The sequence below is a fragment of the Anomaloglossus baeobatrachus genome, chromosome 1, assembly GCF_048569485.1.
Source record: "Anomaloglossus baeobatrachus isolate aAnoBae1 chromosome 1, aAnoBae1.hap1, whole genome shotgun sequence".
NCBI classification, from domain to species: domain Eukaryota; kingdom Metazoa; phylum Chordata; class Amphibia; order Anura; family Aromobatidae; genus Anomaloglossus; species Anomaloglossus baeobatrachus.
This window is the reverse complement of record NC_134353.1, coordinates 507,802,857-507,827,157: the sequence shown is the minus strand read 5'-3', so window position 1 is coordinate 507,827,157 and position 24,301 is coordinate 507,802,857. Positions and strand designations below refer to the sequence as shown.

Sequence of the window (24,301 nt, the reverse complement as noted above, 5' to 3'; positions counted from 1 at the left end):
ATGTTATACGAAAAACAACAGTCGACAACCAACAATCAATTAACAAGGATTTTTAACAACCGGTTTTCAAACTATGTCATCTTGACTGCTTTTGTGGCCATGTCCCAGCCATCCAACTTTTGCTCCTTGAAACTGTAACCTGAACAGTGGGAATCCACACTCTCTAATAAATAATATAGAAGTACATCTCAATAAATTAGAATATCATCAAAAAGTTAAATTATTTCAGTAATTCAATACAAAAAGGAAACACATATATAATACTAGAAGGTGGCCCGATTCTACGCATCGGGTATTCTAGAATTTACGTATTGTGTAGTTCATGTATGATTTTTGTTATATATATATAATGTTGTTGTGTGTAGTTACCAAGTGTTTGTGTAGGGGCTGTACATGTTCTGGGTGTTGTCTGGATGTGACGGGGGGTGAGAGCGGTGTTGTATGTGTGTTGCGTGTGTTGCGTTGTTTGTGGAGCGCTGTGTGTCTGTAGCGTTGTGTGTGTGTTGCACGGTTTGTGTGTGTGTGGTGTGTTTTGGGGGGAGGTATGTTTAGTGCAATGTGTGTGTTGTGCGGTATGTGCATATATTTGTGTGTGCCGCGGTGTTTGTGTGTTGGGTGTTGTGTGTGTGCAGCGTTGTCTGTGTGTGTGGGTGTCTGTGTAGGGCAGTTGTTTGTGGTTCCCAGTGTGTGTGTGTGTGTGTGTGTGGTGTGTGGTGTGTTGTGCAGTGAGCGCGCGTGCGTGCGTGCGTGCGTTTGTGTGTGTGTGTGTTGGGGGGAGGTGCGCACTCTCAAACGTGCTCCATCCCCCATGCAGCGCACTCCCCATCGTGCTCCATCCCCCATGCAGCGCACTCCCCATCGTGCTCCATCCCCTATGCTGCGCACCCCCCATCGTGCTCCATCTCCCATGCTGCGCACTCCCAAACGTGCTCCATCCGCCATGCTGCGCACTCCCAAACGTGCTCCATCCGCCATGCTGCGCACTCCCAAACGTGCTCCATCCGCCATACTCCGCACTCCCCATCGTGCTCCATCCCCCATGCAGCGCACTCCCTATCGTGCTCCATCCCCTATGCTGCGCACCCCCCATCGTGCTCCATCTCCCATGCTGCGCACTCCCAAACGTGCTCCACCCGCCATGCTGCGCACTCCCAAACGTGCTCCATCCCCCATGCTGTGAACTCCCCATCGTGCACCATCCCCGATGCTGCGCACCCCCCCATCATGCTCCATCCCCGATGCTGCGCACCCCCCCATCGTGCTCCATCCCCCATGCTGCACCAGCATCAGCCTCTCTGCCCCCAGCATCAGCTTCTCTGCCCCCAGCATCAGCCTCTCTCCTCCCAGCATCAGCCTCTCTCCTCCCAGCATCAGCCTCTCTCATCCTAGCTTCAGCCTCTCTCATCCTAGCTTCAGCCTCTCTCCTCCCAGCATCAGCCTCTCTCTTCCCAGCCTTCCCCAGCATCAGCATCTCTCCTCCCAGCCTCCCTCCTCCCACCCTCCCCCAGCATCAGCCTCCCTCTACCAGCCTCCCCCAGCATCAGCCTCCCCCAGCATCAGCCTCTCTTCTCTCACCCTACCTCTCCCAGCCTCCCTCCTCCCAGCCTCCCTCAGCATCAGCCTCCCTCTCCCAGCCTCCCCAAGCATCAGCCTCCACCAGCATCAGACTCTCTCCTTCCAGCCTCCCCCAGCATCAGCCTCCGCCAGCATCAGCCTCTCTCCTTCCAGCCTCCTCCAGCATCAGCCTCCCTCTCCCAGCCTTCCCCAGGATCAGCCTCTCTCCTCCCAGCCTCCGTCCTCCCAGCCTTCCCCAGCATCAGCTTTCCCCTCCCAGCCTCCCTCAGCATCAGCCTTCCCCAGCATCAGCCTCTCTCCTCCCAGCCTCAGCCTCTCTCCTTCCAGCCTCCCCCAGCATCAGCCTCTCTCCTTCCAGCCTCCCTCAGCATCAGCCTCCCTTTCCCAGCCTTCCCCAGGATCAGCCTCTCTCCTCCCAGCCTCCTTCCTCCCAGCCTCCCCCTCCCAGCCTCCCTCAGCATCAGCCTTCCGCTCCCAGTCTGCCCCAGCATCAGCCTCCCCAAGCATCAGCCTCCACCAGCATCAGCCTCTCTCCTTCCAGCCTCCCCCATGATCAGCCTCTCTGCTCCCAGCCTTCTCCAGCACGCCGTGCTTCTCTGCCGACACTCACACACCCGATCGCATCTACTCACACACACTCAATCGCATACACTCACACACACCCGATCGCATACACTCACACACACAGACACTGACGATATCGCACATACGCGCTGACAGTCACAACATCCGGGAGATACCACATGCTTCTGGCCATGTGATCCTCCGGCAGGTCCTGGAAGCTCACAGCACAGTATCGAGGCCGAGAAGCAAGCGATATCGCCGGATGCTGTGAGTGTGTGGATGCGATGTGTGTGTGAGGTGTGTGTGAGGTGTTTGTGAGAGTGAGTGCGATCTGATGTGAGTGATGATCTGATGATGCGTGTGTGTGTGCTGTTATGTTTGTGCGTGTGGAAGTCCCGCGCTGCAGGACCTTGATTTACTGGTAACTATGCAAGCATGGTTACCAGCGCAACATGTCCCCCGCTCGCACGGGAGCCCACACCAGCATACGGCGGCGGCGTACGCTGATGTGGGCTCCCGTTGGTGAGGGGGGAAAGGGGGGGGGGGGAGTACAGTACTCACCTGGGATTCGTGGCTCCGTGACCGTGTCAGTTTGGGCAATGCGGGGGGGGGGGCGAGCGCTAACGTCTATTGCGTGAGGGGGGCGGGGCGTGGCGTGGCACCAGCATACGGCGGCGGCGTACGCTGATGTGGGCTCCCGTTGGTGAGGGGGGAAAGGGGGGGGAGTACAGTACTCACCTGGGATTCGCGGCTCCGTGACCGTGTCAGTTCGGGCAATGCGGGGGGGGGGGTTCCAGAGCTAACGTCTATTGCGTGAGGGGGCGGGGCGTGGCGTGGGCGAGTTGCCAATGCCTGCAGGGTGCCGGGGCGAGAGGCCAATCTGTGGGGGGGGCAGAGCCTGGGCGAGCGGCTGGCCAATCCGTGTGGGGGGGCGGGGCCATGGCGAACCCAGCGGCCAATCAGCTTTGTGTCACCGTAAGGACATGTCACGGTGACACAATGTCACCGTGACACAATTTTGGAGCATGACAGACAGACAGACAGAATAAGGCAATTATATATATAGATAGCGTCATTACAAACAGAGTGATCTATTTCAAGTGTTTATTTCTGTTAATGTTGATGATTATGGCTTACAGCCAATGAAAAACCAAAAGTCATTATCTCAGAAAATTAGAATAATTACCACAAAACACCTGCAAAGGATTTCTAAGCATTTAAAATGGTCCCTTAGTCTGGTTCTGTAGACTACACAATCATGGGGAAGACTGCTGACTTGACAGATGCCCAGAAAGCAGTCATTAACACACTACACAAGGAGGGTAAACCACAAAAGCTCATTGCTAAAGAAGCTGGCTGTTCATAGAGTGCTATATCCAAGCATATTAATGGAAAGTTGAGTAGAAGGAAAAAGTGTGGTAAAGAAAGGTGCACAAGCAACCGGGATAACCGCAGCCTTGATAGGATTGTTAAGAAAAGGCAATTCGAAAATTGGGGGAGATTCACAAGGAGTGGACTGCTGCTGGAGTCAGTGCTTCAGGAGCCACCATACACAGACTTATCCAGGACATGGGCTATAACTGTCGCATTCCTTGTGTCAAGCCATTCATGACCAATAGACAACGCCAGAAGTGTCTTACTTGGTCCAAGGAGAAAAATAACTGAACTATTGCTCAGTGGTCCAATGTGTTTTTTTTTTCAGATAAAAGTAAATTTTTCATTTCATTTGTAAATCAAGGTCCCATAGTATGGAGGAAGAGTAGAGAGGCCACAATCCAAGCTTCTTGAGGTCTAGTGTGAAGTTTCAACAATCAATGATGGTTTGGGAAGCCATGTCATCTGTTTTTGTAGGTCCACTGTGTTTTATCAAGACGAAAGTCAACGCAGCCATCTACCAGAAAAATTTTAGAGCGCTTCATGCTTCCCTCTGCTGACAAGCTTTTTGGAGATGGAAATGTCATTTTCCAGCAGAACTTGGCACCTGTTCACACTGCCAAAAGTACCAATACCTGGTTTAATAACCACAGTATCGCTGTGCTTGATTGGCCAGAAAACTCGCCTGACCTAAACCCCATAGAGAATCTATGGGGTATTGTCAAGAAGAAGATAAGAAACCCCACACCCAACAATGCAGACAAGCTGAAGGCTGCTATCAAAGCAACCTGGGCTTTCAAAACAACTCAGCAGTGCCACAGGCTGATCACCTCCATGCTACGCCACATTGATGCAGTAATGTATGCAAAAGGAGCCACAACCAAATATTTAGTGCATTTAATGTACATATTTTTCAGTAAGCTAATATTTCTGAGTTTTAAAATGTACAGCCCCGGGCTCGGCTGCAACCGAGCCGCTCGGATCCGGGCTCACTGGTGCGTGGCTCGAGCGTCAATGGACCCGGGGGCCCTGTGGTCACTCCGATCTGAAAGGGTCTGGCGTTTTGGGGGATGTAGGTTTACGGCCGGAGCCGTGGTTAAGTTCGTGACGCCATTCACGGGTTGTGGTGAAGGTGGACACCACCGCTGCGGTTACGGGGCACCCGGGGGAGATGTTGCGCAGCAAGATGTTAACCCCTCCGTGGGTAGGGATGGTGGCCCCGGGACCCGTTGGGGGGGTAGTTGTGCGGTGCAGGAAGTTGCGCGGCCGGAGGGCACTGGTGTACTCACGATTAGAAACACACACAAGTCTCTGGTAAACCAAGATGATAGTGGTCGGTGCCCGCAGCCGGCTGCAGTCTGGTCACCCACCCGGCTGGTGGTCTCTGCCTTTCTCCTGTACCATTTTAAGTGTTGATGGACTACCTGAACTTGCAATACAGGAGTCCGCTCCCCGGCTTGTGTATGTCGAAGGAGCCCTTTGCCCGCAGACGCTGGCCCGTGGGATCTTTCTGCCTGAGCGGTGGCTTTCTATCCCCCTCGTTGGGCTGTTGACTTCAGTCGGGACTTTGGGTGGGAAAGGACCTATAGACCTGGCCGCAATCAGTTAATTAACTCAGTCCAGTAGCTTCTGGACCTCGTTTCAGGGTCTGAGTACCCCCCTCGGTGCTCCGGTTTCCGAGTCGGTTCCCTGGGTCGGTACCAGCAGGCCACTACCCTGTCCCGGTACACCACGGTTCCACCGAGCCGTCTTCCCGGCTCCTGAAGGCAGAGGCCTCCGTATGCCTCCTAGCCAAAGGTGCCCGGGCTCCAACCCTGGCACCTGTCAGACTGCTGTAGACCAGACCTGGGCACAGGCCTGCTTCCACTTTCCTTCACCTCCTGAACTCACTCTCTAACAACTAACTGCCTGTTTTCCTCCTCGTGTGTGGGGCCAACCACCTGGCTCCGCCCCCTGGTGTGCCCATCAAGCCCTGAGGGGTTGACTAGGGTTTAAAGTGTTTGGCTGCTGACACCTTGTTGGGGACAGGTGTTGTGCTGGGCTCTAACTGTGACTACCTGGCTAGTCCAGGGTGTCACAAAAACATTTTATCAGTTGGTCTTATAAAATATTCTAATTTTCTGAGACAATGACTTTTGGGTATTTTTTGGCTGTAAGCCATAATCATCAACATTAACAAAAATAAACACTTGAAATAGATCAAGATACACTTGAACCTGCAAGATATTGCAACACACAAGCTGCAAAAATTTAGAGCCAGTTGGATTATTTTGTAACTTGATTGTTGCGGTATCTTGCATGTTGCACCCCAGTTATCTGCATTACATCGCAATGAAGTAGCAACATACGGCAATATTTGGTCACATGATTGTGTAACAGTCAGTGTTGCTGTGTAGCCCTAGTCTAGCTGGATAAAGAACAGCTGCATATGTGATGCCCCAGGGCTGTGGGGTAGTTGGTCTCTGGCGCGCGGTGCGCAGGGGGGATCAGTCGTGATTGCGGCCGATGCCCAGTCCCGTGACCCTGGGGGTCAGTCCGAATAAAAAGGGGTAAAATAAAAGGGAAAGGGAGAAATAAAAATAAAAAGTTTTTCGACTATGCCACTTGCAGTGTGCGGCCAGGTTATTGGGGCCACCGCTACAGGGTCCTGCTGGGGCTGATGGAGTAGTGCAGCTTAGGTGTTTTGGGCCCTCTGCAAGCAGGGACAGGCCCCAGCAGTGGATGGTGAAGGGGCAATGATAGGGGACAGTCAGTATATGTGCAGAGGCACAAAGGAAACAGTCCACACCGGCATTGCAGTTTCAACTTGCCTTTACTGACCTGGTACCTGGACCCACTAGTACCGGTTAGAGATGTTCCCGCTCCCCTTGTTCTCCGTGCCAGCTGTAACCTGGGTTGGCTGTCCTCCATGCACACTTGTTGTTGATGGGCTCCCGTGGCCTAGAGCTTTTTGGGAGTCCCCTCTTTTCAGTCTTGGTCCTATTGCAGGCAGCCTGGACAATTTAAGGGGTTCAGTCCCCGGTCCCCTCTTTGCTGCTGATGCTTCAAACTCTTTGAGTTGGTGAGGGATCCTGGAAATCCTGTCATCTGGCAGAATTAACAGTTGACCATAAAGTGTCCCACTGTCCTAGGGTCTGCACCCCACCTTGTGCTGACTCCTGTGAGCCTTGGTTCCTGACTTCCACAGGCGCCTCCCGCGGTTCCTGGAGTATTCCACTTCCACAAGTAACCCACAGTCCCTGGAGTCCTGGTCCGTATTCCACAGTCCCTCACTCCTATTACAGTACTCTGTTGTTACTTCAGGTCTTTCTGTACTTTCACTCTCAACTCCTCTCTCCTTCCTTTACTGTGCTCTTCTGCTCCTTCTCTGTTCCTTCTCTGCTCCTTCTCTGCGCCTACTTCCTCTCGCCAACTTCCCAACCGACCACTGGCTCCTCCCCTTTGCTGGGTCTCTCCTTAGAGATTGGGTGGCAACAGTGTCCATCCCTTTTACCTGTTGCTAGGCAGTCTCCCAGTCTGGTGTTGGGGTTGTGTATGTGGCCTGAGGGTGCTGGTGTGTTGACTGGCACGGATATTCCGGGGTTTGGGTTTCCACGTTCACATTTTGTGGCACCTGTTACCTCAGGGGTGCTACACATGCAATAGATTTCTCTCATGGTTGTGTTTCCAAATATTTACCTTTGAAAACAAAGGGATCTACTGTATTTTAATCAAAAACAATAGGTTCTATAGGTTCTTTTTAATTAGAAAACAATGGCATACATTCAGACAAAAGATTCCCTCAACTTTTATACAGCCAAAGACTTGAGGCCACGTCTCACTAAGCAACATCGCTAGCGACATCGCTGCTGAGTCATGGTTTTTGTGACGCAACAGCGATCTTGCTAGCGATGTCGCTGTGTGTGACATCCAGCAACGACCTGGCCCCTGCTGTGAGGTCACCGGTCGTTGCTGAATGTCCTGGACCATTTTTGGTCATTGCTCTCCCGCTGTGAAGCACACATCGCTGTGTTTGACAATGAGAGAGCAATGATCTGAATGTGCAGGGAGCAGGGAGCCGGCTTCTGCGGACGCTGGTAACCAAGGTACACATCGGGTAACCAAGCAAAGGCTTTGCTTGGTTACCCGATATTTACCTTGGTTACCAGCGTCTGCAGCTTCTAGAAGCCACCTCCCTGCTCCCTGCACATGTAGCCAAGGTCCAAGGTACACATCGGGTAACTATAAGCAAAGCACTTTGCTTAGTAACCCGATGTGTACTATGGTTACTAAGCACAGCGTCGTTACACAGGTCGCTGATGGCTGGTGGCTGATCTCTGATCGCTGTGGAGATCTGCCTGTTTGACCGCTCACCAGCGACCATGTAGCGACGCTCCAGTGAACCCTGCCAGGTCAGATCGCTAGTTGGATCGCTGGAGCGTCACTAAGTGTGACGGTACCTTAAGGTTTAAAAGGGATAATTTTTTTGTTATACCTCAATTTTGAAATACTTGAAAATGAGTCTAAACGTCTAGTTCACTTTCATAATCAGAATACCATCCTGTTATCCCTATTTTATTCCATTTTATTTAAAGGGCTTTAAAACAGAGGAGTAAAGCGGGCTTTACACGCTACAATATCGTTAATTAATTATCGTCGGGGTCATGTTGTTTGTGATGCACATCCAGCGTCATTAACGATATCGCAGTGTGTAAAACTTAAGAGCGATATGAAACGATCGCAAAAGAGAGCAAAATCGTTTGCCGCGGAGAGGTCTTCCTGAAATAAAAAATCGTTTTCTGCTTTTTAGCGATGTTATTTGTCGTTCCTGCAGCAGCACACATCGCTATGTGTGACACCGCAGGAGCGACAAACATCTCCTTACCTGCCTCCACCGGCAATGCTGAAGGAAAGAGGTGGGCGGGATGTTTACTTCCCGCTCATCTCCGCCTCTCCGCTTCTATTGGACGGCTGCCGTGTGACGTTGCTGTGACGCCGCACGACCCGCCCTCTTAGAAAGGAGGCGGTTCGCCGGCCAGAGCGACGTCGCAGAGCAGGTATGTGCGTGTGACGCTCCCGTAGCGATAATGTTCACTACGTCAGCGATCACCACATATCGGCCGTACGACGGGGGCAGGTGTTATCGCGCTCGACATCGATAGCAATTGCTAGTGATGTCGCAGCGTGTAAAGCACCCTTTAGAGTTAGTCAGAATCGATTTGCAGGACCTTGACCATTGGTTCTGTCAGTAATCTGTAGTAGAGATGAGTGATCCTGTTCTGATCGGATCGGTTCAGGATCGCCGAGCCTGCCTGAGATCGCTGCTTAGATCATTGATCCTAGCCGATTCGATCATCAATCCTAGCTGATCTGATCGTCGATCCTAGCCGAACCCATTAAATACAAAGGGAGGCAAAAGTGATGTGTCGATGTGTTGCAAAATAGTGTAAGGGGGTTGTAAAAGAAAGAAAATAAATAAGGGTTAAAGATGTACATACTTATGGAGTCCCTATGTCTGCAACCCTACTTCTGGGTCTGACAATTATTTCTAATGTATATTCACTGCTTTCCCCTTTCACCAGTGTCTCTGATTGGCTGCTGTTAGACCCCGCCCCCACTCTCTGAGACAGCGTCTGTGATTGTTCAGAATCACAAACGCTGTCTGTGTCTTTATAATGGTGATAAATAAATAAAACAATTGGGGTAGGGTTCCCCCCTGTATTGATACCAGCACATATAAAGCCATGGATACTGGCTGCAGCGCCTGTTGTGTGCTTATCTTGGCTGTGTATCAAAATAAAAGGAACCACATTCGGCTTTTTTTTAGAAAAAAAAAAAATAAGTAAATAATTTTAAAAAACAGCATGCGGTCCCCCCAATTTAGACACCCAGCCAAGATAAAGCCCTACAGCTGGGGGCTGGTTTTCCCAGGCTGGGGAGATCCATGGATATTGACCCCACCAGCCTAAAATAGCAGCCTGCAGCCACCCATGATTGCCACATTCATTAGATGTGACAATCCCAGCTCTTTACCTGGCTCTTCCTGATTGCCCTGACGCGATGGCAATCGAGGTAATAGGGGGTTAATCGCAGCTCACAGCTGCCACTAAGCCCTAGATTAGTAATGGGAGGCATCTATGAGAATCCACATTACTAATCTGTAACTAAAAAGAAATAAACACAAACACCCAAAAATCCTTTATTTAAAATAAAGGACAAAAACACACCTTCTTTCACCACTTTATTAACCCCCAAAACACCCCTGTAGGTCCGACGTAATCCACACGAGGTCCCACAACGATCCCTGCTCTGCTACATTACTGAAGGCACAGTGCGCGATCATGGAACATTACTGAATGCTGTAACTTCAGACAGAGCATGAGCCGCAGCGATGAGCGGTGATATCACTCAGCTTAGTTGCAGTCACACTGGAGGTTCCTAAATTCCTCCACCTGTGACTGCAGGTATCCTGACTTGCGATTAATCCCTTATTACCCCATTTACCATCACATCAGGGCAATCCGGAAGAGCTAGGTAAAGTGATGGGATTGTCACATCTAACAGATGCGGCAATCCTGGGTGGCTGCTATTTTTAGGCTGGGGGGCTCAATAACCATGGGTCTCTTCAGGTTGAGAATACCAGTCCCAAGCTGTCGGGCTTTACCATGGCTAGGTATCAAAATTAGGGGGACCGCATTCTGTTTTTTTCAAATTATTTATTTAAATATTTTTTTTTTTTAGAAAAGCCGCATGCAGCTCCTCTTCTTTTGATATACAGTCAAGATAAGTGCATGACTGGTGGCTGCAGCCTGAAGCCGTATGCTTTATCTGTGCTGGTATCAAAAGATGGGGAACCCTATGCCAATTGTTTTATTTATTTATTTTATACTACGATAGAGACCTGCTCACAGCGTCTGTGATTCCAACCAATCACAGACACTGTCTGGGGGTGGGGGTCTGACAGCAGCTAATCAGAGACACCAACTAATGGGGAAAGCAGTGAATATGCATTACGGAAAATTATCGGTCCCAGAAGTAGCGGTGCACCCGTGGCAGACTCAGTAACTATGTAGTGCTTTAACCATTTTGCTTCCTTTTTTTTTTACAGTGGCCAATCACAACCATGCCAATAGTTGACATGGCTGTAATGGGCAGGAAGAGGATGGTTTCTGCCATCAGGACATTTGCTGATCCTTGGCAAGATCGACGACTTTTGCGGTAAGTGATCGGATGTACGATCCAAAACTAATCCGGCCAAAGATTGTACCATTTTAACATTTTCTGATCTTTGCCAATGAGGATTACATAGTTACATAGTTACTTAGGTTGAAAAAAGACCTAGGTCCATCTAGTTCAACCTTCCTCCACCAGTTCTACATTTAGTCAACTTGCTCATATCTAATCTGTATTTGCTTGACAAGTGGACAAGACCTGTGAGCAACGCTTTTACCTTTTTGCATCTACAGCTCTTTTTTTGATTAGCCTGACAGAACGTCATTGTTGGGGCCTGATGCAAATGTGACATAGCGCCAAGCCAGCTAAGCAAAAGAAGACGTGGATATTATTAGGTAGAAGGATGGACCAAGTCCTGCAAATCAATCTGCACCATGTCTAGATAGAGTATTGCTAAGATATGACATGTCTTTATGGTAAGTGTTTTTTGCACCTCTGAAACACTTGTTGATCCTAGGAAAGAAGAGTGTGCATTTGTGTTCCTCTTGCACAGATGATGTGTCGCCCTGGGTAAGCCAGGGGACACAGGTCACACACCACCACACCCTACATCCCAGGTAGGCACATCTAAGCTGAACCAAAAATCCTTGTTGCCTTCCTCCAGAGGCTGATGATTCACACCAGGGGGTGGGCCAGGCGGTTGGCTCCGCCCACCAAGGAGATCACAGCTCTGGAGGCGGGAGAAACCAGGCAGAGGAGTGGAGAGTGGAGCCCAGGCAGGGCAAGAGTGAAGTCTAGCTGAGGGCTAGAAAAGAGAAAACAACTAAGTGAAAGTGAAGGAAAGAGAAGTAGTAAAGGAGGAAAGCAAGAGTGGTGACAGAGAGAGAGAGAAAAGCCTGAAGTGGTCCAGCCGTGTGCAGGACAGGTCAGCAAGGTCAGCAACGGCGGTGACTGTCTGGAGGGGGACCGTTTGGAAGTTCCTGGAAGGACCCCGTAGGCTGTGTGCCCGGTGGTCTGGAGCAGTGTTCCGAAGGACAGTCAGCACCAGGGCAGGGGCCTCTCGGACCCCGGCAAGGCTTGGAGTCGCCGTAAATTGCCGAATCCGTCAGTGAAGGGGACGTAGATCCCCCAACAACCAAGACCCGAGTGAAGGCAACAGCCCAACCTGTACAACAGAGACACCGCCACCGCCAGGGCACCAGTTTCTGAGGGCCAGCGCCTGCGGGCAAAGAGTAGAGCTCCTCCGGCCCAGCTTGAAGCCGGGGAGCGGGTTACCGGTGGGGACCCATCGCAACCAACAACTACACAAGGTGCAAGGAAGAGGGACATCACCGTCACCTACTGGGAGAGCAATTGCAGCCGTCCGTGGGACCGTCTTACCAGCCGTTTGGTTTACCGTACAAACTGTGTCAATGTCTCAGGCTGAGTGAGTACCACAGTGCCGCAAGGCACAGCGCTGCCCCCGCGTCCCTGCACCCACCAGGCCCTGCATCTCTCACCTCATCACCGGGCCCCGGGATCACCAACCCCTACTCACGGAGGGGCAACACAACACCTGGCTGCTCCGCATCACCATCCCCGGGAGCCCCATATTGAGCAGCGGTGGTGAAATCACCACAACCGTGGGTGGCGTCACGGACAAACAATCCCCGCACCCAACAACCCCCTTTCACTCCCGGGCGAGGAGCGCCGCTCGAGAACCCCCGGGATCCGGCCCACAGCTCGAGCCACCACTGAGCAGCAGTCGCCGGACCCGAGCAGAAGGGGTGAGCGTAGTGTGCTGACACCCTCCTCCCCGCCCGCGACAACTTGGCATCACGAACAGGATCTTACCGCTCTGCCGTCAGGTAGAGGTGCGCCTTGTTACCGCCGGAGGTATCCGGCAGGAAAATTTCAGAAGCTGCCATCTTTGGCGCGAAAAGTTCCCGCTCGAGCGTCTTCTCGAGCAGTAGAGGCGCGAAGGCCAAAACCCTGCCCCGAGAGAGGAGGGGCCGAAAAGAGCTAAGGGGGACGCGATGGCGGCTGGCCGCATGTAGCTGCGGCTATAAAAGCAGGGACGCCAGGACTCTGCAGACTGATTGGGTTCCTGGAAAAACCTCGTTACCAAGATGCAAGATCCAACTCGCAACGAGGAAGCCCCCGCGCCCGGCACGGCGACGTGGTTGAGGGACCGGACCGTCCCGCTGAGTAACCGTCTGCAGGCCCATATGCAACTCCTCCTGGAGGAGTGGGAGACTGACATGGCGGACGTGGTGGCTGCTATGTGGAGACGCGAGGCAGAAGAGGATTTGGAGGAGCGGGTAAGCAACCCACGCCCCTGTATTCCTGAAGGATCGGCCGTTGGGGCTGAGGGGCCCGGCCGGCTTCCGCTCACCCTGCCTCTCTCCCCGCTACCCGCGATAGTTGCTGCCGCCTCGCCATTAGGCCCGCTACCTGCCCAACCGGTAGCGATACCCTGCCCGGCTGCTCCGGCGGACCAGCTGGCTGCAGACGTCCAGGACGGCCCTGAAATGCACCAAGGGGAACCGCTAGAACCGCGGCCCCTTAATAGCGTGGTGCCAGAAGTCCCAGTAGAGACTGTGCCAGACCCTGAGCCCGGGACCGTGGCTTGGATGAAGGCCCGGGTGATACAATTCCACCAACGTCAGCAGGATCAGATCTTCCGGATGCTGGAGCAGTGGACCAACGAGGTGGAGGAGCTGATTACAACTGCCCCGATGTGCGAAAGGGGAATAGATGTAGCGGAACCGACTGGTGACCCACGTCCCTATGTCCTATCTGGACCGGCCGCTGCGGCTGAGGGGCCCGGCCTAGTTTCGGCCTATGCATCGCCCTTGCCGTCACTTATGGGGCGCCTCAGTATAAGCTCGCCTACTCTGCTGCTCCATGCTACCGCAGAAGGGGCTGAAGTGTTGGATGCTGGAGGCCGGGAGGCTGCGGCAGCTGGCGGCAACCCGCCTGACGCAGAAATAAGAGAGGATGACTCCTGCCCCAGCTCCGAGTCCACTGTTGCAGCTGAAGGAGCAAGTGAGCGTTCCCGCTATGTGGGGGACCCTGTGGTTTACCATACCCCGCGTACCGGTGGAAATGGGTACCGGGTAACCCTGTCACAGCAGGCATGTCAGTGCATGTTTGATGTGCTGGTGGCAGAGGATGGGTCCGCCTTAGCAGAGGAACCGGAGTAGGGCGGCGGATGCCCGCAATACCGTCCCCGTTGGGACCACCACTTTGTTTGTTTGTTTGAAAGAATGATAAGAAAGATGATTAACCGAAGTTTCACCTGATTTGCTTGTGATTGAACCGGCCGGAGCCGGCACCGCTGTCCCCGTGGGGACCGTTTAAAGTTATGTTGCATGGGAACTATCCATGGACAAGCCCGTGAACTTGCAGGGCAACCACAGACGTTAGTGGCTTGTAAATATGTTGTTTGCCGTTACCGTTTTCCGCATGCCGCCTCCGGAGAGGCAGGTTGGAGGGAGGGCCCTCAGCAGAGCAGGCTGGGGCCCAGCCACCAAAGGAACCGGTGGCTACCCTCTGGAGGGAAAGGACAGATCCCGCTCGGGTACCGTGTGCTGGACTGTGGGTCAAGGGGTGCTGCCTGGGCTTTAGGGGCAGCATCAGGGCCAGGTTGCTTGGGTGGGAGAGAGCGGAAACCGTAACCGTAAACCGTTATGCAACGTTAAAGTAAATGTGCCTCCCGTTTTGGGAAGAGTTATTGAAAATGTATTTTTGTTGATTTACCTTGTTATCCCTTTTTGCAGAAAAATAAAACCGGTGTAGGATGGCAGCCCGCGGACGGTCTGCATTTTGCTAAGGGGGAATGTGTCGCCCTGGGCAAGCCAGGGGACACAGGTCACACACCACCACACCCTACATCCCAGGTAGGCACATCTAAGCTGAACCAAAAATCCTTGTTGCCTTCCTCCAGAGGCTGATGATTCACACCAGGGGGTGGGCCAGGCGGTTGGCTCCGCCCACCAAGGAGATCACAGCTCTGGAGGCGGGAGAAACCAGGCAGAGGAGTGGAGAGTGGAGCCCAGGCAGGGCAAGAGTGAAGTCTAGCTGAGGGCTAGAAAAGAGAAAACAACTAAGTGAAAGTGAAGGAAAGAGAAGTAGTAAAGGAGGAAAGCAAGAGTGGTGACAGAGAGAGAGAGAAAAGCCTGAAGTGGTCCAGCCGTGTGCAGGACAGGTCAGCAAGGTCAGCAACGGCGGTGACTGTCTGGAGGGGGACCGTTTGGAAGTTCCTGGAAGGACCCCGTAGGCTGTGTGCCCGGTGGTCTGGAGCAGTGTTCCGAAGGACAGTCAGCACCAGGGCAGGGGCCTCTCGGACCCCGGCAAGGCTTGGAGTCGCCGTAAATTGCCGAATCCGTCAGTGAAGGGGACGTAGATCCCCCAACAACCAAGACCCGAGTGAAGGCAACAGCCCAACCTGTACAACAGAGACACCGCCACCGCCAGGGCACCAGTTTCTGAGGGCCAGCGCCTGCGGGCAAAGAGTAGAGCTCCTCCGGCCCAGCTTGAAGCCGGGGAGCGGGTTACCGGTGGGGACCCATCGCAACCAACAACTACACAAGGTGCAAGGAAGAGGGACATCACCGTCACCTACTGGGAGAGCAATTGCAGCCGTCCGTGGGACCGTCTTACCAGCCGTTTGGTTTACCGTACAAACTGTGTCAACGTCTCAGGCTGAGTGAGTACCACAGTGCCGCAAGGCACAGCGCTGCCCCCGCGTCTCTGTGCCCACCAGGCCCTGCACCTCCCAAACCGTCACCGGGCCCCGGGATCACCGACTCCTACCCACGGAGGGGCAACACAACACCTGGCTGCTCCGCATCACCATCCCCGGGACCCCCGTATTGAGCAGCGGTGGTGAAATCACCATAACCGTGGGTGGCGTCACGGACTATAAACAATCCCCACACCCAACCAACCCCTTTCACTCACGGGCGAGGAGTGCCGCTCGAGAAACCCCCGGGATCCGGCCTACAGCTCGAGCCACCACTGAGCCGCGGCCGCCGGACCCGAGCAGAAGGGGTGAGCGTAGTGTGCTGACACCCTCCTCCCCGCCCGCGACAATGACCTCCAGCCATCTGGTTGTGTAGAAAACTTGAATAAGATTCCTTGCATCCTGCACTGCTGGATCGACAGAAGTTCTGCTATACAGGGAAAATGATAAGGGAGCACAGTGCCACACTAGTGCTGTACCTCCTTATTCTAAGAATTAAAGGGAATCTGTCAGGTTTTTACTAGCTCATCTGAAAACACTTTAGGCCCGTTTCACACGTCAGTGAAAAACACAGACTTTTTCACTGGCGTGTAAAACACGCACATGTCCCTGCGTGTGCCGAAAATCACGGCACACGTGGGTTGTCTAAGTGCAATCCGGGCTCCGTTCTCCGTGGCCCGTGATTGCACTTAGAGATTCACTCACCTGCGCCCGCTCCCGCTGTCCGTGGTGCTGAATCCTCCCGCGACGCAGCATCCGGCCGGCGGTGACCCCTGCAGGAGCTGCTTCCGGGTCGGCTGTGTCGCGCATAATGAATATGTGCGACAGTAATCAGCCGGCACAGAAGGAGCAGGGAGAACGGGCGGCAGAGGACATCGCTGGACGCCGGGTGAGTTAAAATGTTTATTATTTTAAAAGCACGTTTTTTTCTGGCACGTGTTTCACGGACCACACCACTGCGTGGTCCGTGGAACATCAGTGATGCCATAAAAAAATGGACATGTCTCCGTGCAGCAATCACGGCCACACGTGTACGCCGCACGGAGACACGTGCAGTGAAAAATCACTGACGTGTGAGCAGACCCATTCATTATAATGGGTCTGCGTATGTCAGTGATTCTGGTACATTTAAAAAAAAAGCACAAACGTACCAGAATCACTGACGTGTGAAAGGGGCCTTATGTAGGGGCAGAGACGATGCTTCCAGCGATTTATCACTTACTTTACTGAGTATTGCAGTATTGGTTAAAAACTGTTTTTCTGCTGCAGATATACCAGTTCTCTGAATGCTGAGCTCTATATAACCCTCATTAGCAACTTTTTCTGTACACTGTGCATAGGCAGAAAGCTGCTAATCAGTGGTGTGGGAGTGGTTGGACTACCTGGCAGCAGGTTTACTAGTTCTCTAGTGATAATAAAACTGTGATTTTATCAAGAACTACATGAAGCAGCCCAGTAAGTGACACAATGGGGTATATGTCTCTACATCATGCTGCTCTCAACTTAGGTATCAAAAACCTGGTGAAAAACTTAATTAAAAATTTAAGTAGACGGCTCAGAGGTTGTACACATAGGGATCATAGATTGATGCTATATCCTAGCTTTATGTCATCACATTATGACGTATATAGAGTAAGGCCCCTTTCACATTGCGTTTCAGTGGCTCCGTCTGGGCTTACGTCCGAAATCCCGCCTCTTCCCCCACAAAACGTGTTTTGGACGTATGCGCCGACAGGGCCATTGAGTATAATGGAGCAGACAGAGCAAGCGTATACTCTACCTTGCACCATTTTAGGGTGTATACGCTTTCTACAGGCGGATGCCCAAACGTAGCAGACTACGTTCGGTTATCTGCCTTTAAAAAGCGTATACACCCGAAGATGGTGCAAGACAGAGCATATGCTTGCTCTGTCTGCTCCATTATACTCAATGGCCCTGTCGGCGCATACATCCGAAACACGTTTTGTGGGGGGAGGGGCGGGATTTTGGATGTATGCCCAGACGGAGCCACTGAAACGCAATGTGAAAGGAGCCTAATATTACTGTAGCTTAGGTGCATTGTTTTATATCAACAAAAAATGTATTCTAAGACAGGTTTATTTGCCAACGCTGAAAATTTATCATGGTTTTTCTGCAATGTTTTCTAAAGTATCCAAATGTAATAATGTGCTGATAATTTACTTTATAGTGTTCATATTCCAAATTAGTTTCCTCCATCCACTTTAAAAATGCTGAGATTTTTGGATTTGGCTCTCTTGATTCATCTCTGCCAAACTGAATGATCCTTAGCTTTCTCCACACGTCATGTAAATAGGGTCCAAGAACACTTTTATATTGCTGCTTTGCTTTACACATGAATTCTAGAAAGAAACAGAATTGTAATGGAATCTGTCCTTAAAAAGGTGAGATGATAGCCATACAGTGCTTAGGATGTTATAAACAGCAGTATATTGTGAAGAGGCCTATGGCGCCTGCTACGAATGTGTAATCAGCTCCATGAAGTCTTGTCGGATGGGTGACTTAAAAATAGAAACAGGCCTGAGGCTAGAGTGTAACTATCACAGTATAATCGCATTGCCATGTTACTAAACACCATAGATTTATTAGAGCTGTGTGTTCGTTCTCAGGATCTATCTTTAATGTAAATACAGAACACCAAAACATAGGCTAGCCTGAATACAGTCTCATGCTACAACAGAGAGCCTGACAGACGGCAGACATGGTGGGCTAGTGTTTATGGCCTACATTCTCTAAACATACCGCACATGACGTATGGTGCCGTGTGCTTTACATGACCATGCTATAGTGTTACCTTCAACTGACCTCATCAAAATGTCACTGCTGTTGCACTTACAGTATAATCTAAAAAACATGCAAATGTAAATTGTGTGCCTTTTATGCTATTTTCACTCTATAATGCTTACTACAACAAACCTGAGTGAAAAAAGCAGTAAAGAGTAAAAGAGTAAGGCAATAATACCACTAGATGGTGCATTTCTCTAACACACAATTCTTCAGCCAGTAGTTTAAAAACTTACATCAGCAAACATTTCATATATTGTTTCCCCAAATACATGCACTGAAAGGGAACCTGTCAGGTGCAATATGCACCCAGACCCAGGAGCAGTTCTGGGTGCATATTGCTAATCCCTGCATCTAGTAGAATAGATAAAGGGATCTTTAGAAAAAGTATTTCTAAAGATCTCTTATCTTATGCTAATGAGCACGAGGACTAATCCCAAGGGCGTTATTTCCCCAAACTAGTCCAACCTCTTAGCATGTTATTTCCCCCCCAGGGGCGTCACCAGCAGTGATGCGCATACCTCTGTCTGTGGTGACCGCTGTTCTGAATCCCCGGCACTTCCAGTCATGTGCAGTAGACCTGTCTGAAGACAGGACGCATACACCCGGCTTCATACTGCGCTTGACCGGAAATGCCGGGCATTCAGAAGCGTGGTCACAGCGAACACAAGTACGCGCATCACCGTTGGTGATGCTGAAATGAATAGCATATTAGTATTCCCTTGTGAGCGTACTTCCATGCTAAGAGGGGGGACTAGTCGGGGATATAACACCCTTGGGACTAGTCCCCGCATTCATTAGCATAAGATAAAAAATCTTTCGAAATACTTTTTCTGAAGATCCCTTTATCTAGGATACTGTATACAGGGACGGTTAGGCAGGAATTACTAATATGCACCATGGTTCTAGGTGCATATTGTACCTGACAGGTTCCCTTTAAATATATATAAAGTTCAAGTCAAATGTTCTGAAATTTGCAGTTTAAAGTGAATTTTAACATTTGAGATTTGTTTTTTGTTTTTTTTCCAGGAAAAAAAAATGTGTGGCATATTTTTCCACACTGTAGAAATATTAGAGAGCAGGTTACTATTGTTTTGCGTTGCTATGTGAGCCTACCCATAATTCCTTGCAGTTATAACATCTTGTGGCAAATCATACCTTGAGTAGTAGAGTTATAGATTTATAGAGTCAATACCTGGGCCATCAGAGTGTAAGCTCCTATGATCAGCAATATCTTCTCTTCTCTCTCTCCTGTAAAACGTAGGCTCTTATAATCAGCAAGATCCTCTCTTCATTCTCTCTTGTAGATCATAAGCTCCTATGATCAGCAGGATCCTCTCTTCTCTCTCTCTCTCTTGTAGATCATAAGCCCTTATGATCAACAGGATCCTCTCTTCTCTCTCTCTTGTAGATCATAAGCTCTTATGATCAGCAGGATCCTCTCTTCTCTCTCTCCTGTAGAGTGTAAGCTCTTATGATCAGAAGAATCCTCTCTTCTCTCTCTCCTGTAGAGTGTAAGATCCTATGGTTAGCAGGATCCTCTCTTCTCTATTTCCTATAGAGTGTAAGCTTTTATGATCAGAAGGATCCTCTCGTACCTCTCTCCTGTAGAGTTTAAGCTCTTATGATCAGTAGGATCCTCTCTTCTCTCTCTCCTGTAGACTGTAAGCTCTTATGATCAGAAGGATCCTCTCGTACCTCTCTCCTGTAGAATTTAAGTTCTTATGATCAGCAGAATCCTCTCTTCTCTCTCTCCTGTAGAGTGTAAGATCTTATGATCAGAAGGATCCTCTTTTCTCTCTCTCCTGTAGAGTATAAGCTCTTATGATCAGCAGGATCCTCTCTTCTCTCTCTCCTGGAGAGCGTAGGTTCTTATAATCAGCAAGATCCTCTCTTCTCTCTCTCTTGTAGATCATACACACTTATGATCAGCAGGATCCTCTCTTCTCTCTCTCTTGAATATCATAAGCTCTTATGATCAGCAGGATCCTCTCTTCTCTCTCTCCTATAGAGTGTAAGTTCTTATGATCAACAGTATCCTCTCTTCTTTCTCCTGTAGAGTGTAAGCTCTTATGATCAGCAGGATCCTCTCTTCTCTATTTCCTGTAGAGTGTAAACTCTTATGATCAGAAGGATCCTCTCGTACCTCTCTCCTGTAAAGTTTAAGTTCTTATGATCAGCAGGATCCTTTCTTCTCTCTCTCCTGTAGAGTGTAAGCTCTTATGATCATAAGAATCCTCTCTTCTCTCTCTCCTGTAGAATGTAAGCTCTTATGATTAGCAGGATCCTCTCTTCTCTATTTCCTGTAGAGTGTATGCTCTTATGATCAGAAAGATCCTCTCTTCTCTCTCTCCTGTAGAGTTTAAGTTCTCATGATCAGCAGGATCCTTTCTTCTCTCTCTCCTGTAGTGTGTAAGCTCTTATGATTAGCAGGATCCTCTCTTCTCTATTTCCTGTAGAGTGTAAGCTCTTATGATCAGCAGGATCCTCTCTTCTCTCTCTCTCCTGGAGAGCGTAGGCTCTTATAATCAGCAAGATCCTCTCTTCTCTCTCTCCTACAGAGTGTAAGTTCTTATGATCAACAGAATCCTCTCTTCTCTCTCCTGTAGAGTGTAAGCTCTTATGAAAAGCAGGATCCTCTCTTCTCTTTCTCCTGTAGAGTGTAAGTTCTTATGATCAGCAGGATCCTTTCTTCTCTCTCTCCTGTAGTGTGTAAGCTCTTATGATTAGCAGGATCCTCTCTTCTCTATTTCCTGTAGAGTGTAAGCTCTTATGATCAGAAGGATCCTCTCGTACCTCTCTCCTGTAGAGTTTAAGTTCTTATGATCAGCAGGATCCTCTCTTCTCTCTCTACTGTAGAGTGTAAGCTTTTATGATCAGAAGAATCCTCTCTTCTCTCTCTTGTAGAGTGTAAGATCTTATAATCAGAAGGATCCTCTCTTCTCTCTCTCCTGTAGAGTGTAAGATCTTATGATTAGCAGGATCCTCTCTTCTCTATATCCTTTAGAGTGTAAGCTCTTTTGATCAGAGGATCCTCTCGTACCTCTCTCCTGTAGAGTTTAAGTTCTTATGATCAGCATGATCCTCTCTTCTCTCTCTCCTGTAAAGTGTAAGATCTTATGATCAGAAGGATCCTCTCTTCTCTCTCTCCTGTAGCGTGTAAGCTCTTATGATCAGCAAGATCCTCTCTTCTCTCTCTCCTACAGAGTGTAAGTTCTTATGATCAACAGAATCCTCTCTTCTCTCTCCTGTAGAGTGTAAGCTCTTATGATCAGCAGGATCCCCTCTTCTCTTTCTCCTGTAGAGTGTAAGTTGTTATGATCAGCAGTATCCTTTCTTCTCTCTCCTGTAGAGTGTAAGCTCTTATGATTAGCAGGATCCTCTCTTCTCTATTTCCTGTAGAGTGTATGCTCTTATGATCAGAAGAATCCTCTCTTCTCTCTCTCCTGTAGAGTGTAAGTTCTTATGATCATTAGGATCCTCTCTTCTCTCTCTCTTGTAGATCATACGCACTTATGATCAGCAGGATCCTCTCTTCTCTCTCTCTCTTGTAGATCATAAGCTCTTATGATCAGCAGGATCCTCTCTTCTCTCTCTCCTACAGAGTGTAAGTTCTTATGATCAACAGAATCCTCTCTTCTCTCTCCTGTAGAGTGTAAGCTCTTATGATCAGCAGGATCCTTTCTTTTCTTTCTCCTGTAAAGTGTAAGTTGTTATGATCAGCAGGATCCTTTCTTCTCTCTCTCCTGTAGAGTTTAAGTTTTTATGATCATCAGGATCCTCTCTTCTCTCTCTCCTGTAGAGTGTAAGCTCTTATGATCAGAAGGATCCTCTCTTCTCTCTCTCCTGTAGAGTGTAAGAACTTATGATCAGAAGGATCCTTTCTTCTCTCTCTCCTGTAGTGTGTAAGCTCTTATGATTATCAGGATCCTCTCTTCTCTATATCCTGTAGAGTGTAAGCTCTTTTGATCAGAGGATCCTCTCGTACCTCTCTCCTGTAGAGTGTAAGCTTTTATGATCAGAAGAATCCTCTCTTCTCTCTCTCCTGTAGAGTGTAAGATCCTATGGTTAGCAGGATCCTCTCTTCTCTATTTCCTATAGAGTGTAAGCTCTTATGATCAGAAGGATCCTCTCTTCTCTCTCTCCTATAGAGTGTAAGTTCTTATGATCAACAGGATCCTCTCTTCTTTCTCCTGTAGAGTGTAAGCTCTTATGATCAGCAGGATCCTCTCTTCTCTATTTCCTGTAGAGTGTATACTCTTATGATTAGAAGAATCCTCTCGTACCTCTCTCCTGTAGAGTGTAAGCTCTTATGATCAGCAGGATCCTTTCTTCTCTCTCTCCTGTAGTGTGTAAGCTCTTATGATTAGCAGGATCCTCTCTTCTCTATTTCCTGTAGAGTGTAAGCTCTTATGATCAGCAGGATCCTCTCTTCTCTATTTCCTGTAGAGTGTAAGCTCTTATGATCAGCAGGATCCTCTCGTACCTCTCTCCTGTAGAGTGTAAGCTTTTATGATCAGAAGAATCTTCTCTTCTCTCTCTCTTGTAGAGTGTAAGATCTTATAATCAGAAGGATCCTCTCTTCTCTCTCTCCTGTAGAGTGTAAGATCTTATGATTAGCAGGATCCTCTCTTCTCTATATCCTTTAGAGTGTAAGCTCTTTTGATCAGAGGATCCTTTCGTACCTCTCTCCTGTAGAGTTTAAGTTCTTATGATCAGCATGATCCTCTATTCTCTCTCTCCTGTAGAGTGTAAGATCTTATGATCAGAAGGATCCTCTCTTCTTTCTCTCCTGTAGCGTGTAAGCTCTTATGATCAGCAGGATCCTCTCTTCTCTCTCTCTCCTGGAGAGCGTAGGCTCTTATAATCAGCAAGATCCTCTCTTCTCTCTCTCCTACAGAGTGTAAGTTCTTATGATCAACAGAATCCTCTCTTCTCTCTTCTGTAGAGTGTAAGCTCTTATGATAAGCAGGATCCTCTCTTCTCTTTCTCCTGTAGAGTGTAAGTTCTTATGATCAGCAGGATCCTTTCTTCTCTCTCTCCTGTAGAGTGTAAGCTCTTATGATCAGAAGGATCCTCTCGTACCTCTCTCCTGTAGAGTTTAAGTTCTTATGATCAGCAGGATCCTCTCTTCTCTCTCTCCTGTAGAGTGTAAGCTTTTATGATCAGAAGAATCCTCTCTTCTCTCTCTCTTGTAGATCATACGCACTTATGATCAGCAGGATCCTCTCTTCTCTCTCTCTCTTGTAGATCATAAGCTCTTATGATCAGCAGGATCCTCTCTTCTCTCTCTCCTACAGAGTGTAAGTTCTTATGATCAACAGAATCCTCTCTTCTCTCTCCTGTAGAGTGTAAGCTCTTATGATCAGCAGGATCCTTTCTTTTCTTTCTCCTGTAAAGTGTAAGTTGTTATGATCAGCAGGATCCTTTCTTCTCTCTCTCCTGTAGAGTTTAAGTTCTTATGATCATCAGGATCCTCTCTTCTCTCTCTCCTGTAGAGTGTAAGATCTTATGATCAGAAGGATCCTCTCTTCTCTCTCTCCTGTAGAGTGTAAGCTCTTATGATTATCAGGATCCTCTCTTCTCTATATCCTGTAGAGTGTAAGCTCTTTTGATCAGAGGATCCTCTCGTACCTCTCTCCTGTAGAGTTTAAGTTCTTATGATCAGCAGGATCCTCTCTTCTCTCTCTCCTGTAGAGTGTAAGATCTTATGATCAGAAGGATCCTCTCTTCTCTCTCTCCTGTAGAGTGAAAGCTCTTATGATCAGCAGGATCCTCTCTTCTCTCTCTCCTGGAGAGCGTAGGCTCTTATAATCAGCAAGATCCTCTCTTCTCTCTCTCTTGTAGATCATACGCACTTATGATCAGCAGGATCCTCTCTTCTCTCTCTCTTGTATTTCATAAGCTCTTATGATCAGCAGGATCCTCTCTTCTTTCTCTCCTATAGAGTGTAAGTTCTTATGATCAACAGGATCCTCTCTTCTCACTCCTGTAGAGTATAAGCTCTTATGATCGGCAGGATCCTTTCTTCTCTCTCCTGTAGAGTGTAAGCTCTTATGATTAGCAGGATCCTCTCTTCTCTATTTCCTGTAGAGTGTAAGCTCTTAT

At 49.3% G+C, this 24,301-nt stretch overlaps 1 protein-coding gene across 1 annotated transcript in view; it reads right to left on the bottom strand.

Moving 5' to 3' along the window:
* Window positions 1-24,301, bottom strand: part of SHOC1 (shortage in chiasmata 1) — a 525,180-nt gene that overhangs the window by 155,717 nt on the left and 345,162 nt on the right. Inside the window, exon 17 of the mRNA XM_075348066.1 lies at window positions 17,573-17,751. Coding sequence (XP_075204181.1) covers window positions 17,573-17,751 — 179 coding nt within the window. The remainder of the gene's footprint in view (window positions 1-17,572; window positions 17,752-24,301) is intronic.